The sequence below is a fragment of the Elaeis guineensis genome, chromosome 14 (genome assembly GCF_000442705.2).
Source record: "Elaeis guineensis isolate ETL-2024a chromosome 14, EG11, whole genome shotgun sequence".
NCBI classification, from domain to species: Eukaryota; Viridiplantae; Streptophyta; class Magnoliopsida; order Arecales; family Arecaceae; genus Elaeis; species Elaeis guineensis.
In genome coordinates, this window is record NC_026006.2 from 42,604,206 (window position 1) to 42,619,795 (window position 15,590).

General features: G+C 42.5%; 1 protein-coding gene across 2 annotated transcripts; it reads left to right on the forward strand.

Annotated features, from left to right (window-relative positions):
• Nucleotides 1–49: 49 nt before the first annotated feature.
• Nucleotides 50–3,442, forward strand: LOC105057827 (G2/mitotic-specific cyclin S13-7). 2 transcript variants are annotated; one of them, XM_010940533.4, is made up of 10 exons: nt 50–473; nt 1,147–1,258; nt 1,348–1,383; nt 1,474–1,531; nt 1,610–1,831; nt 1,931–2,056; nt 2,149–2,397; nt 2,495–2,653; nt 2,742–2,920; nt 3,034–3,442. In XM_010940533.4, exons 1-10 carry the CDS (start codon nt 431–433, stop codon nt 3,191–3,193), a joined length of 1,344 nt encoding a protein of 447 aa, XP_010938835.1. In that variant the 5' UTR covers nt 50–430; the 3' UTR covers nt 3,194–3,442. The 2 variants fall into 2 exon arrangements, with proteins under 2 accessions (XP_010938835.1, XP_010938836.1); XM_010940534.4 differs by having other exon boundaries at nt 299–473; nt 1,616–1,831.
• The last annotated feature ends 12,148 nt before the right edge of the window (nt 3,443–15,590 follow it).

Below are 15,590 nucleotides of genomic sequence, written 5' to 3' on the forward strand. Positions count from 1 at the left end.
GCCGTCCGATTCCACGAGATCGGACCGTTGAAATCTCAAATTAATTCGACCGTTGGGGGCATCTCTTCGCCCAAATAGGAGCCTCTTCCCATTCGCCCTATTCTTGCTTGACACAAAACTTTTAGAAGGAGACCAAAGACTCTTCCCATTCCCCTTATTCTTGATTGACATAAAACTTTTAGAAGGAAACCAAAGACGAGAGAGTGAAAAGAAGAGAGCAGAAGTGAAGAAGAGGGCGGATAGCAAGTGTTTTCTTTCTTGCCCTTCTTCTTCTCTTTGTTGCAGCTTTTGGAGACTTTGGATCTCGCCAACGGTGGCGAATCTGAGCAGCGACGGGGAGTCGCGGACCGCGCGCCTCCATTCTTTCTTATCTTCGGTTCTGTCGAGCCTCTTCGGGCAGAGCCAGGAAAGAGGAGGAGGAGAACAAACCATGGCATCGACGCATGATGTCGTAGTTCCTCAGCAGCAGAGAGGTGAGATAGAATTAGAAACCCAGTTCCTTTAATACATTTCCTTTTTAATCTCTTAGATGGATTTCTTGAATGGTTTTGCGAGAGAAAGGCCTTTTTCCTGGTGTCGTTTTCTCATGTGAATCTTTGTCTATTTATTTATTTATTCCCCTGCTTTCAACCATATCTATCTTGATGGTGTTTATAGGGTTTTCTTTTGTTTCTTTGTGAAAAGATCTTTTCTTTGCTATCTTTCTCCCCCATCTTCTTGATCAATATCGATCTTGATGGTGTTTATAGGGGTTTTTCTCGTTTCTTTGTGGAAGATCTTTTTTTTTTTTTCCTTTCTCCTGCCCCCTCCAACCCTCCACCCTTTATGGTTTCTTTGGCCTTTCTTTCTTCTTGCCATGTCTGATTTGGGGTTCCTCACGTTAAATTTGGTAGCAAGATCTTTCCATGTGCCCTTCTTTCTTCTGAAGGGCTGGGGATTTTGACAGCGTTTACCGAGTTGGTCTTCCAGTTCTTCTGGCTTCCAATGTTTGGGTTCTTGCTCTCCTACATGCCATACAAGCAAGTCTCAATAATGAAATACCATGTTTTGGCCCTTGTTTTATTGTTTCTTTCTTTCCCTTCTTTAAGACTTTTATTTGTCTTCTCGTCTATGTTAATTCTACTGATTTTTGTCCTGTGTCATTAGGTGATGTTCCTATTCCCATTGTCAAACAGAAAGCAGCAGCTGGAGGGGATGGAAAGAACCGTCGAGCACTAGGAGACATTGGAAATCTTGTAATTGTCCGGGGTGTTGAGGGGTAAGGATGTTTCAGCCACAAAAACCCAGATTACAAAAACTTTGTGATTTTTTTTTTTATATAATTTAAAATTTTTGCCTTGTTTCCAGGAAACCACAGCCTCAGATCTCTCGCCCTGTGACTAGGTTGGCTGCAGCTCTACGTTCTTTAAATTATTTCAAATACATTGCTTTAAGTGGTCTAAATCATCTAATACATTCTTTTCTTTCTTGAAGTTCTGGTGCTCAGCTTCCAGCAAATGCACAATTAGCTGCTATTGCCACTGCTGATAAGGTATAAATTGTGATCTTTATCATATTTTCTCCTCAATTAGCTGCTATTGTCACTGCTTATGGACTGCCACCTTTGTAGTTTCAGAAGCCAGTGGTTGTAGCTGCTGATGTAGCAGTGCGAAAGTGCTGTGCCAAGGCAGTCAAGCCAAAAGCTGCTGTTAAGCCCAAACCTGAGGAAATTATCGAAATCAGTCCTGCCACAAATGAAGAACTGAGGCATGTTAACCAACAAAATTTTAAGAAGACCTCTTCAAGGAAGAAAGTTCACACTTTTAGTTCAGTACTAACTGCACGAAGCAAGGTAATGATTGCAATCTTTTTCAAACTACCAGACGAGCATACCTGTCATTAATATTGATGAATGTTTAAATTTCTTATCTGATTTGAAATATCAATTCAGGCTGCTTCTGGATTTACTGATAAGCCAAAAGATCTGGTTCATGATATCGATGCTTTGGATGCTGACGATCAGTTAGCTGTTGTGGATTATGTTGAAGATATCTACAAGTTTTACAAACTTGCTGAGGTGTTATATAATTTCTCTATTTGAATATCCGTTGACATCCATTTATTTTACCTATATTAGCTGACAAGTGGTTGTTCCTTTTGCTAACTCAGAACTCTAGCTGGCCGAATGACTACATGGACTCCCAAATTGAGATCAATGCAAAGATGAGAGCTATTCTGGCTGACTGGCTGATCGAAGTACACCATAAGTTTGGGCTGATGCCTGAGACCCTCTATCTCACATTTTACATAATTGATCGGTACCTTTCCTTGGAAACAGTCCGCAGGAAGGAGTTGCAGCTTGTGGGTGTGAGCGCAATGCTCATTGCCTGCAAATATGAGGAGATATGGGCTCCAGAGGTGGTACTAATTATGCTGTTCTATAGATAAAAATGTTCCTTTTATTTGTATTATTATCATTACTGAGTACTGGAAACTGCATTGTGGTTGAGAGCAGGTCAGCGACTTCATATGCATATCAGACAGCGCATATAGCAGAGAGCAGATATTGAGCAAGGAGAAAGGAATTCTGAACAAGCTTGAATGGAACTTAACTGTTCCCACACCCTACATGTTCCTCGTGCGTTTTCTGAAAGCTGCCATGCTTGATAAAGAGGTGAGAGCAAATAGATGCTTTGACTTGTGTTGTCTTTAGAAGTGCCAATTTCGGTTCAATAGTCTTATTCTTTTGGTCATACTTGCAGATGGAGTACATGACCTTCTTCTTTGCTGAGCTGGGTTTGATGGAATACTCAATGATCATGTACTGCCCATCCTTGATCGCCGCTTCTGCTGTCTATGTGGCACGGTGTACACTCAAGAAGACTCCCTTCTGGAGCGAAACACTCAAGCATCACACAGGCTTCTCAGAGCCTCAGTTGCTGTTAGTATCCACTACCTTGACTTCAGAAATCTACAGAATCTGTTATATTATCCCTAAATTTTATCTAAAGTATTGAGCTTGATCGCCGAACCAATTTCCATGCTTGGACACAGGGATTGTGCGCAGCATCTAGTGAGCTTTCATTCCAAAGCAGCAGAGAGTAAGCTGAAAGTAGTGTTTAGGAAGTACTCGAGCCCTCAATGTGGTGCTGTTGCCTTGCATCCTCCTGCTGCTAAACTGCTTGATGAGCTGAAGGCAGCAGCTTTGACATGACCGGCTCGTTCAACAACTGGTTGGGTTGGGTTTAACTTCTGACTTATTGTTTTCATTTTTATTTCATTCTGAGTTTTGCACAATGATTGTAAAGGAACATGAGGAGAAAAGGGGCATGGGCCTGAAGGCAGATCATCTCGTTTGATGATGATAGCATCTGTTTGTTTTGTGCTTTTGGGTCCCCTACTCTTTTCTTTGTACTAATGACAGTGTGCTGATTCTCTAATCTTATGAGTGAACTGATTGCCACGTCTTGTAATATAATATATCATGTTTTTTAGTGGTGCTGATTTGTTCGACTATGTTACCCTGTTGCTGGAATTAAATTACTACATGGAACTTTGATGATGATGGAAGATCTGCCTCATTATATAATCTGCTTTATTTTCTTATTGCATCTTTTATTTGTGCACAGGGTATATGCTGACATTAATCCTATAAGAGTCCCCTATAAGTTGTTCTTTTGATAGGGATGTTTAGTACAGGGAGTCTGCTCTCATTTGATTTCAAAAGTAATTTTCTCGATCAGAATTATGTGCATTATTTAAGAGAGATGCTTAAGAGAATAACATTTTGCAATGTTTTGAATTTTTACAAGCTTTTACTTCAGTCACTGTCAGAACTCAAGTGCAAATCATTGTTTCTTTCAAAACGACCAATTTTTCAGGGAGTACTGCTGTTTAATGGCCTTCTTTATTTTCTAACAGACTCGATTAAAATTTGATTTGGTAGCTTGTCTTGTGGACTGAGTAATTACAATAACAAATTGTAACAATTTTTAGATATGGCCTGTAATCATCTGAAAATAGCACATACTACTGGATTGACAGATGATGAGATCAACCGAGCTTCAATGCTTTGAACTGGCATTGGGTAAATGGAAAGAAAGAGATGAAAAGATTTATTATTGGTCCTCAAAAACTTGCACAAAGATGAGATAAGAGAGAAAGCACCTGGTTGTTCCAATCACAAAGGACGTAGGCAATCCGATGACAAACTCCTTGTAACAGAAAAATAAATGGACAGCCATTTAATTAAAAGAATTAACATAACGTTGGTTTAGTATCATGGCAATCTCTTCATGACATCTTCCACTGATGAGCTACTAGTAAATTATCAGGGATGGATCACTGATGTGGGGGAATCAAGGAAAAAAGGGAACACACCTTAGCACAACTGCATGCAAACTCTGTTAGTTGGCTTTCAAATATTCGTTGGACCATCTCACTTATCACCTAGTTGACCAATCTTTTCGCTGCATTGTATGACATCTCGAACAAGAGCATGAATCCATCAACTTCTGCACAGCCTTTATTATCTTCTTCCTACCTATAATACCTTCGTTCATGTTAGGGAATACCCACCGACCGACCGACCGACTGACGGCCGGACCGACCGACTGACGGCCGGACCGACCGACCAACCGACCGATGGCCGGAGGAACCGACCGACCGACTGACGGTCGGAGGGACCGACCGACCGACTGACAGCCGGAGCGACCGACCGACGGGCGCCATCACCGACCAATTAACGGCCCACAACCGACTGAGGATGCGTCGGTCGGGCATACTTTTTCCGACCGACCGGACCTGAAAGCCTGATGGCCGACTCACGTAAGACTCGCCGACCAACGGAGGAGCCCGACGCCACTCAGCTGGCCACCGACCTAGGGTCGGTCGACTCCTCCGATCGCCGTACAGCCGCCAGAGCTTGTCAGTTCTGACAGCAACATGCGGCACGGCCACCTAGGGGCATTGTCCCACCGAGGGCATTGTCAACCCTAGTGATTTGACAGTCCCACGGCGATATGACACTTTCACGGCGACTCTGACAGTCTACAGTGAGTTGACAATTCCTCAATTGTCCACGCCATTAATGACGGCGCCATACTGTGCTCCACTATATAGATCGGGGAAGGCAACAGTGCAAGGGATCTCTCCACTTCTGGACTTCGAAACCACAGGCTCGCTCCTCTCTCTCTCTCTCTCTCGATTGAGCTCTCTGTCTTCATTTCACTGTTGCCCAGTCACCTCTCTGACTTGACCGTCGGAGGGTCCCCGCCAGAGCCGCCTCCGATCAGTGTAGACTTCTCATTTTGCAGGCGCACGTTCCCCGACGATCAGACGACGAGGCGATTGGCCGCAACAGATTGACGCGCCAGGAAGGGGAAACGATGACGAAGACAAGAGCCCAACGATCGAGGATCACTGGGTCGGCGAGGCGCTCTTCCCGTCGGGAAGAGGCCTCCCCGCCACCCTCAGCGGCGGAGCCCAGCTCTCCACACCCCGCGGTGACCATGGAGGCGCAGATCGCAGCCATCGTACGGCAGATGACCGTACTGACGGACGCGGTCAAAAGCCTCCAGCAACAACCGACGGCCCGTCCGATGCCCTCCAGGAGCAGCCGCCGACGACCGCGCCGATCCCCGTCGCCTCCGCGCGAGTGCCCTCAACAGCGCTCCCACGGAGAGGAGGAGGGACGGCCATGGCACGATGACCGACGATCCCAGCAGCCCTCTCCTTTCCTGCTGGAACGGGCGAGGAAGGAGAAGCGACCGCGAACACCGTCCCCTCCCTCTCGAAATCTTCCGGAGACTCCACCCCTGGGGTCTCTCAGCATCGACGGACGGACGACTACGAGCGCAGGTTCGAGGAAATCGACCGTCGGCTTGCGCAGTTGCAGGTGGACGGCCAGAAGTCTTCGAACAACGTCGACTTCCAGACCGCCCAACCTCTCTCCCGACTCGTTCTCGACGAACCGATCCCCAGTCGGTTCAAGATGCCGTACGTGGAGCCATACGACGGCTCCACCGACCCAATCGACCACCTCGAGAGCTACAAAGCTCTCATAACGATCCAAGGGGCAACCGACGCTCTCTTTTGCATCGGCTTCCCCGCCACACTCCGCAAGGCTGCCAGGGCCTGGTACTCCGGTCTTCGATCGGGAAGTATCCACTCCTTCGGACAGCTCGAGCACTCTTTCGTGGCTCACTTCGGCACCAGCAGGAGGCCGCCGCGAACGTCAGACAGCCTTTTCTCCCTCAAGCAGGGAGAAAACGATACGCTCTGACACTTCGTGGCGCGATTCAATACGGCCACGCTTGAGGTCCGGGACCTCAACGAAGACATGGCTATCTCAGCCATGAAACGGGGGCTGAGGACGTCCCGATTTACCTACTCTTTGGACAAGACCCTCCCTCGGACGTACGCCGAGCTGCTGGAGCGCGCATACAAGTACATGCGCGCGGATGAAGGAGCTTCCGACCGACGCTTGGCCGAACCCAGAGGCCCGATGGAGAAGCGGAGGAAGGGTCGGGAACCCGCCGAACCCAGCAGGCCCCCGACCGATGGTCGGGTCTTGACTCCACGACATAACCAAAAGTCACCCCAGCGGCAGACTCCGAGGCCGACACGCCCCAGGTATGATTCCTACACCCCTCTCTCTGCCCCCCGTGTGCAGATTTTGATGGAGATCGAGGGGGAAGAGTACCTGCGACGGCCTCCGCCTCTGAAGGCAAAAGGTCTCGACCGACGAAAGTACTGCCGATTCCACCGGGGCCACGGCCACAATATCGAGCAATGTGTCCAGCTTAAGGATGAGATCGAAGCTCTCATCCGCCGGGGGTATCTCGATAAATTTCGAAGAAACCCGCCGACTCAACCTGTGGCCGACCGGCGGCCCTCTACCGATTGAAGACTCTGGAAGGGAAACCCATTCCCTGAACATGGAACGCCGACAACCTGAAGTTGTATCACCCATGAACTTTGTACTTGTCCAGTCAGAATACAAATCCAGTTTGAAATCTTGGAGTTTTAACTCTTCGACTAACGATCGGCGCTCACCAAGGTCAAGCCCCGACATGCCGACTTGGACTTGGTATCTGCCTGAAACCGACGACCCTATCGTCGATAACGCATCGGACTCTTACGAGGACCGATATACCTATATGGACGGGAGCTACACTCCTTCGACGGTCGACGATACATCGGACTCTTGCGAGGACCGATATATCTATATTGACGGGAGTTGACACTCCTTCGACGGTCGACGACACATCGGACTCTTGCGAGGACCGATATATCTATATTGACGGGAGTTGACACTCCTTCGACGGTCGACGATACATCGGACTCTCACGAGGACCGATATGTCTATATTGACGGGAGTTGACACTCCTCCTACGGTCGAACTTTCGGGCCAGACCATCGGCTAACATGTCGATCGAGCCCCGACCAAAGAAAGGTGGAATGCCTGCGCGACCGACGTCGCGACTCCCGATCGAGCTACGGCCGGTCGAAGGATATTCGGCTTGCCACCGTCTATCGCACAAAGCGACCACTGTCGCATTCATGACTCGCCGACCGGGCTACGGTCGGTCGGACGATATTCGGCTTACCACCGTATATCAAGAAGCGCAGCATGAATACCCGACACAAGGGTATCGGGATCCGACTTGTCGTCGTTTCCCCGACTAAGCACGCCAGAAGACAACCGACTGAATGCATCAGAAGAGACTCGACCACCAAGCTTTATCTAGTGATCGGTCGGCTTCTGAATGGCCCGACTCACGGTCGGGGAAAGGATGCCCGACTGAAGACCTCGACCATCAAAGGCCGATCCAAAGTCGGGACTTATTCTACCTTCGTGGCGGCACGAGTTGCTGACCTATATGAGTTAGCGACTTACGAAGACATTCTACAACACCTGCAGGGCGTCCGGCACCGACATGACACCCGACGCCGACGTGACATCTGACACCGACTAGACGTCTGACGCCAGCAAATCGCTCGACATTCATGAGACGCCTGACACCGTATCAACCCGCGGTACGGTCGAAATTTGGCATACGACGAATTCACTCCTTTTCGCCCGGGGTTGCTGCCCAAATAAAAGCATCGGCCAGCTCACCGTCCGACTCTGGAGTGGAGGGGGCAACTGTTGGGGAATACCCACCGACCGACCGACCGATGGCCGGAGGGACCGACTGACCGACTGACGGCCGGACCGACCGACCAACTGACCGATGGCCGGAGGGACCGACCGACCGACTGACGACCGGAGGGACCGACCGACCGACTGACAGCCGGAGCGACCGACCGACGGGCGCCATCACCGGCCAATTAACAGCCCACAACCGACTGAGGATGCGTCGGTCGGGCATACTTTTCCCGACCGACTGGACCTGGAAGCCTGATGGCCGACTCACGTAAGACTCGCCGACCAACGGAGGGGCCCGACGCCACTCAGCTGGGCACCGACCTAGGGTCGGTCGACTCCTCCGATCGCCGTACACCCGCCAGAGCTTGTCAGTTCTGACAGCAACATGCGGCACGGCCACCTAGGGGCATTGTCCCGCCGAGGGCATTGTCAACCCTAGTGATTTGACAGCCCCACGACGATATGACACTTTCACGGCGACTCTGACAGTCTACAGTGAGTTGACAATTCCTTAATTGTCTGCGCCATTAATGACGGCGCCATACTGTGCTCCACTATATAAATCGGGGAAGGCAACAGTGCAAGGGATCTCTCCACTTCTGGACTTCGAAACCACAGGCTCGCTCCTCTCTCTCTCTCTCGATTGAGCTCTCTGTCTTCATTTCACTGTTGCCCAGTCACCTCTCTGACTTGACCGTCGGAGGGTCCCCGCCGGAGCCGCCTCCGGTCAGTGTGGACTTCTCATTTTGCAGGCGCACGTTCCCCGGCGATCAGACGATGAGGCGATTGGCCGCAACAGTTCTCATTTTTCAACCAAAATACAACCTTCCAATCATCCCCAATCGACTCACTGTTGGGGCACCGATGCCACATCCAAGGAAAAGTAAACATTAGAAGACCAGTGTATATGCGTTCTAAAGTAGAATTCTGCACATTCTTTAAAGAAGCTTATGATGCCCCTAACTCGAGATCGTGAGCCAAGGATTATGGCGATGATTGTATACTCAAATGAACTCTTTCTATAAGTATGCAAGACATCTCTTCATGATATCATAAAGTAAGAGTGGTGATAATTTAAATAACAAAAACTAAAAATTTAATTAACTAACAAATTCAACTGATAAATAAAATACAAAAATCTTACATCCATTGAACCCCTCAGATATTAACCCTATAAAGCATAGTAATGAATCCAAATCTAAATTACATTGATACTATCAAATCTTGTTTCTAATTTCACTCTCAAAGAACTTCAGCATCCATAACTAAGTATTTGAATCTAAAAAAGTAAGAGAGAATAATGAGTTTGATAGCCCGTAAGTTATGAATATCTTAACTAGATAATTCATATGATAATATAAGATGTGATAATAAAAATATAATTTATCATTAATTAATGCACAAATATAATCAAATTTATTTTTAAAATATAAATTCAGTAATATTAATATCTTTTAAATATTCATATACACAATCATATAATTTCAAAATCAATCGTATTTAATAATCTGATTCAAAATAAATTTTATTAAATTTATTAAAATTTAATTATAACTATATTTATAACTTATGGTTGGCCATAATACCATATTTATATCATGTGGTAGGATCAAAATATCATACTTATACTCTATAATCAGACGAAAAATAGAATCATAAGCTCAGTAATAGTCAAAGTGCGAATGCATAATCCTTAATTGACAAGGTTCAAAATATAATTAGACTAAGAGTCCAAATCCAACAAAATTCTTTTCACAGAATAATACATTTCATAATCAAATCAAAATACACATATACGATATCAGATTAACAAACAATTATAGTAATAGTCCAAGAAATATTATTTTAAAATATCATATCAATTTTCATTCAAAACATATTTTTTAAGATTCATAAATCATATATAATTTCATTAATAATTTGTTCAATATTCAAAGTAACTAGCACTCAACCCCTGCATTGCGGGGGTTTAATTGATACTAATAATAATAATATTTTTTTTATGATATGAATGTTAGTAAATCTAAGAATCAAGAATGCTATAAAATAGATTTATAAAATATATTCTCTAAGCATTAGAAATAAAATATAAATTATTTGATATAAAGAGGAATGCTCTACTTCTCTGATTTTTATTTTGATAATTCTAACGTACGAATTTGTAACATTAAAGCTTAGAAATAATAGAAGAAAATCCTTTATAGTGAGTACATAATTATACCCTGGCATTATCACTCTAATGCATACTTTTCTAGTTGCAAAACATGGAGACAATCATACAATACTTGAAGAAGTAAATGCCCTTCTCATGAAGGCATCCCTATATATATATATATAAAAGACTATCTAGGTGATCAACAAAAAGAGTGCCAGAGAAGAATTAAGGATGTATTACAACATTGGGTGCAACTTGTAGTGCAAATTCAGAGGCTTGAAAAGAATTGCATCACAATCTTCTTAACAGTAAACCAATAATAACATCAAGAACTCCACCCATCATATTAAGAATTGCCATAGTTAAGACCCACGTATGGTAGTTAACTGAATTACATTGAAACAAAGATCATCACCGAAGGTTATATATTGAGTTGTTACCACTCATTTTGTGAGGCAATTGGCTTTTGAGTCTTCAGGGATACTTTGATTTTAATTTTAGTCAAGAAGAGAAGAAAAGTTGCTTTACTTTATCTATAAAATATAGTTTAGCTCTGTTAACGTTTTATATTAAATATGAATTCAAAAAGATAGTTATTGTACTCAATGCCTATGTTGTGAAACACTCATATTTATAGAATCATTGCAAGGTCATGAAGTAATCTTTGACAGAATGCATTCCAACCTCCAATCTTGGTCTTGCCTTGGCAATAAGATTACCAAACACAAAATATATATTCTTATACTAAAACTACCCAATTACAAAACTATCGTGGGGCATCTTATGTTGAAGATAGTTTACCGGAAAGTTTGAAAGTTTAATTCTATCACTCTCACCAACTTGGTCATTCAATCCATTAAATTTTTAAAAAATTACGTATCTTATATTCCCTTATAAAGTTATGATTGAAAAAGGGAACAACATGGCAATTTGCAGAACTTTTAAAATGTATTGGACTAAAAGAAACCCTTCTAATATGTGATAAATCCCAAAGAAACATATATCTCATGAATCAATATCTAAAAATATCTCCATGAATTGGAACCCATCAAGGATCACTTTTCTCACCATAACCACAAAAATGATTTTTTTGCATATTTTTGAAATAAATCAAGAAAGGAGACGGAAGTGATGCGAGAGCTTACAGAGGTGATTCTAATGGATCTTCTTTCATGGGGGTTGCTTCTGGGTAGCCAATTTATACATCCAATAGGCCTAAAGTGGAGGCAACAAAGCTTAACTCCTCGATCCACTGCATGAAGATGGATCGCTTTAAAAAGATAGAGAAAGAGAAAGGAGATTCCATGATCGAAGAAGAGGGTATGCATCAAGGCCAAGACATGGACGGCCAAGAGAATGATAACAAAAAGTGATGCATTATCTAGAATCCATGGTCCAGATGTCGTCATCGCTCGCTCTACCATCGCCCAAATCTCTGAAGGCTTCTAGGGCTTGCTTGCTTGTTCGATGCGGGCTAAACAAAACCATACCTCCCTCCCCTCATTGAGAGAAGCTTGAGGTGGTGGTCGAATTGAAATAGCCTCGTAGCCCTAAAAAATAAAATTTGACATATGGTGTTGCAGAAGATTATCCTATAATCTTATGTATCGATGCAGAGTACCACTCCTAATACCCATGTATTACTTTACTATTATTATATAGATATTATATAAATGAAAAATTTAGAGAAGATGAATCATTGTATACCTTATGAGAAAATCAATTGATAAATCTAATTAATTTTGAGAATCTCTCTCAAAGTTGTTGCCATGGCATTGGAAGTCTGTCCATCTTATTGCATAAGAACATAGGCACTTTCTCAGGTTTAAGATTTCAGATTTTCATCCTTATTTCATTCAAATACCGGGGTAGATTGACTCTTAGTTTTCTATGGGCATTCATCTATTTTCTGACCTATCTTATCACATTTAAAACAAGCTCCAATGATCCAACAACATTCATTATCAGCATAAGCTTTACCACATCTAGAATATTTGACATTGTCAGTTGGTCTAAAGTTGTTATTCACTAATCTCTTATTTAAACCCTTGGTATGTTTATTACTTTATCCTTAAGAATCATTTGATCTATTTCTCTTTTTTTGATTCTTTTCTTTTTTGCACGTTCTTCATTGACTTTTGTTTCAAATAAAATGTTTTATTCACCATATTTGTATAAGTAGTAATTCATATGGCACCACTTGCTTTTGAATTGCTATTATTAGTCCCACCTCAAATTTATGTACTCAGTCATGCTCAGCTTCGACCAACCTAGGAATAAATTTAGCAAGCTCCATAATTTTAGCTTCATATTCTGTAATTGTCATATTTCATTCTTTTAGATAAATAAATTTCTATTCTTTTGGTGTCCTTACACTTTGAGGAAAATATATGTTACAAAATATCCTTCAAAATCTCTCTTAAATGAGTTTCTCCTCATCTTATTCACATTTATGTTCCAGTCACTGTCATCATCTGAACGCTTCATCTTATAACAAATAAGCTGCATAAAAAATCTTTTCATCATCGCAGCACTCCTAAATTGCAAATGCCTTCTCTATCTCCATGATTCAATTGTCGCTTCCAAAGGTTCGATAGTTCTCTTGAAAATCGATGGAGATAATTTTTTAAATTCTAGAATATTACTTTATTGATCATGCTGCTCTTCGTGTCCTTATGGTGGTAGCATTTGTTGTTAAACTATATTACTTTATTGATCATGCTGTTCTCTATGTCTTTATGGTGGCAGCATTTATTGTTAAACTTACCATTATTACAGTAACTATTGCTGCAACTAATATTGCGATTGCTCCAAACCAACTAATGTCCATATTATTTGGGCTATCTTGATTCTTGTTGCTCTATCTGAATGTTCTTAGTAGGATCAATGACTCATTCCTAATAAAAGATATCATTGATCCACAGAGAGGTAATAACATCCTGTTGGTTTGATGTTCCTTTAGCAGTATCTCGAGTACCCCTTTTTATCTGACGTAGAGCTATTTTAATCTCACATGAATAGCAAGCTTCTCAAAATTTTATTTCAAAATCTAATATCCAAAATTATACTTTTATCAAAATTTACTCATGATTATTTTAAAAATAAAAATCTTAAATTTTGAAATCCTTATAAGGTTAGTCAAATGGTAATGCCCGACATCTTAGTTGGTTCAATCTAGGGCATCTAATTGATCAACTATAATTAAAGGGTCAAGTTAGGATAGTAAGATATAATCGATGATAAAATTTAATGATGCTTGGCCTGATCAAGATGGAGAATGACAGGCTCTCTGACAGTCACTGGTCAAGATAAAAGATCATTCTAAGATCTAGATAACCCTAGAAAAGAGAGACAATCTACAAAGAGCCACTTTTAGATATAGAAACTTGAAGAGAGAGGAAGGTGAGGGGAAGAGAGAAAAACTCTCTCTCCTTTCTTTTCTTTTTTTTTTTCATTTTTTTTCTTTCTTGCTTTTTCTTCTTTCTTTTCTTCTTCCCTTGATTCTCAGCAAAACGAGGAATATTTTTCTTCTTCTATTCTCAGAATAGAGGAGCAATGTTGGGTGTGGCTGCGATTGTGATGGTGCAGCTGGAGGATTCTAGATTAGTGTTGGCGATGACTTTTGGCACCAAAAAAATCAAAAAAAGGAAGGGGCACAAACTAGGAAAAAACAGGTATAGGGATTTCTAAAAAAATTTTGGAGAATGCTGGCTAGAAAAATTGAGCTTCGTGGGTTAGGGAGGATGATGAACCAGACTAAAGATTGGAGAACTCTTATCTCTTTTTCGATGGTGTTTGGGCCAAAATATGACGGTCACGAGGAACGGCTTTCGAAAAGAAAAAAGAGGAAAGAACTCCGATGAACCTTCAGCTTAGGACTTCAATCCTTGATGGGAAGAAGAGGAAAGCCTTCTTCTTTTTAAATAGGGCCAGAAGAGAAGAGTTTGACTCTCTTTTGATGGTGGTTTTCGACTTCGATTAGGAGTCCAATTGGGAAGAAAACTCTCAATGGGAGTTTTCTTTTATTTTTTTCCTCCACCATTTTAAAATTTATGCAACCTAATTAGGTTGGAGTTGACAAGTTGGGGCATCACAAAGCTCCCAACAGAAAGTTGGCATAACGCCCTCAACCTATCACACCACGATATCATCAAGTCCATGACTCCAACTAGTCCTTCCATGTATTATCTCAAAAATCTAGTTCTTCCATGTACTCGGATTCTTCATGCCGGGCTCACAAGAAGTGGTAGCCGTTTGCTTGAAACCCTCTTGCCATTTCATCCACTTAATATTTTGATCGGAGAATTGTCTACTTTTGTCTTAGAAAAACATCACACATTAAGACCTGGACCAATATGTATATCCGTACCAAAATTCAAAAAAAAAAATTAAGACTGAAAACAAAATTATAAAAAAATTGTGAAACCGAAGATTGGCAGGACGCTGCTTAGAAAGATACAGCAACTGGGAGTCCAACATGTTTGGGATGCAGGGCCAATTGGGTGGATGTGGAGAGAGAGTTGTGGGATGTTGATCCCACCTCTTCCAAAACTTCTAAAATATATTCTAGGATTATTTATTTATTTATATTTAAGCAAATTTGGAGCTTCGTATTTTTAAGTTAGTCTCCCAAATATGCATGTAGCGAGATTACAGCGAAGTATATGAGAAAAGGTCTTCTAAAAATTTGTTTCATCCCATCAACTACTCTATTCATTAATGTCTAATTTGTCTTCCTTTGTTTCTCTCCCAAGCTTCAATTTGTCAGACTATTGTTTTAGTCATTGTTAGCAGCGAGGCTATTTTCCTGCACACAGAGCTTTTATCACTGTTAATCGATGAAGCTTTATCTTCTACCATTGAAGCATCCAAAACTTATCTTACATGGTTGTTAATTGGTTAGCTTTCAGAAGACAGTAACACCTTCAAGCGGATGCATCGTTTCAAACAGATGATGAGGAAACAAACAAAATGCGAAGCTAATGCCAGAATCACTAGCTATAGGGACCAAAACAGAGCCTTAGAACCCTAGCTGCTAGGTCATGCGCACAAATATTGTTTTCCTGTACGGTTGATAACTGTCCTTTTGCTTGGCCCTTGGTCTTTGTAGAGTCTAGCGGCCTTGTGCATAGCCCTTGGTTGACCTCGGCCTGCCAGCCCTGTCTTCGATCTGCTAGCCCAAATCCTTGGCTGGGTGCAGATTGTATTTTTCACGCAGGAGAATAGCTGATCTTCTTTCACGGCGTGAACCATTAGATTAGACATTGCACAAATTTGAAAGTGCCATGTTTGCTTCGTGATTGG

Coding starts and splice junctions, on each gene's coding strand:
- LOC105057827 (XM_010940533.4), top strand. CDS start 431: ATGGCATCGACGCATGATGTCGTAGTTCCTCAGCAGCAGAGAG. Junction 1,259..1,347: donor ATTGTCCGGGGTGTTGAGGG/GTAAGGATGTTT, acceptor CCTTGTTTCCAG/GAAACCACAGCCTCAGATCT. Junction 2,057..2,148: donor AGTTTTACAAACTTGCTGAG/GTGTTATATAAT, acceptor TTGCTAACTCAG/AACTCTAGCTGGCCGAATGA.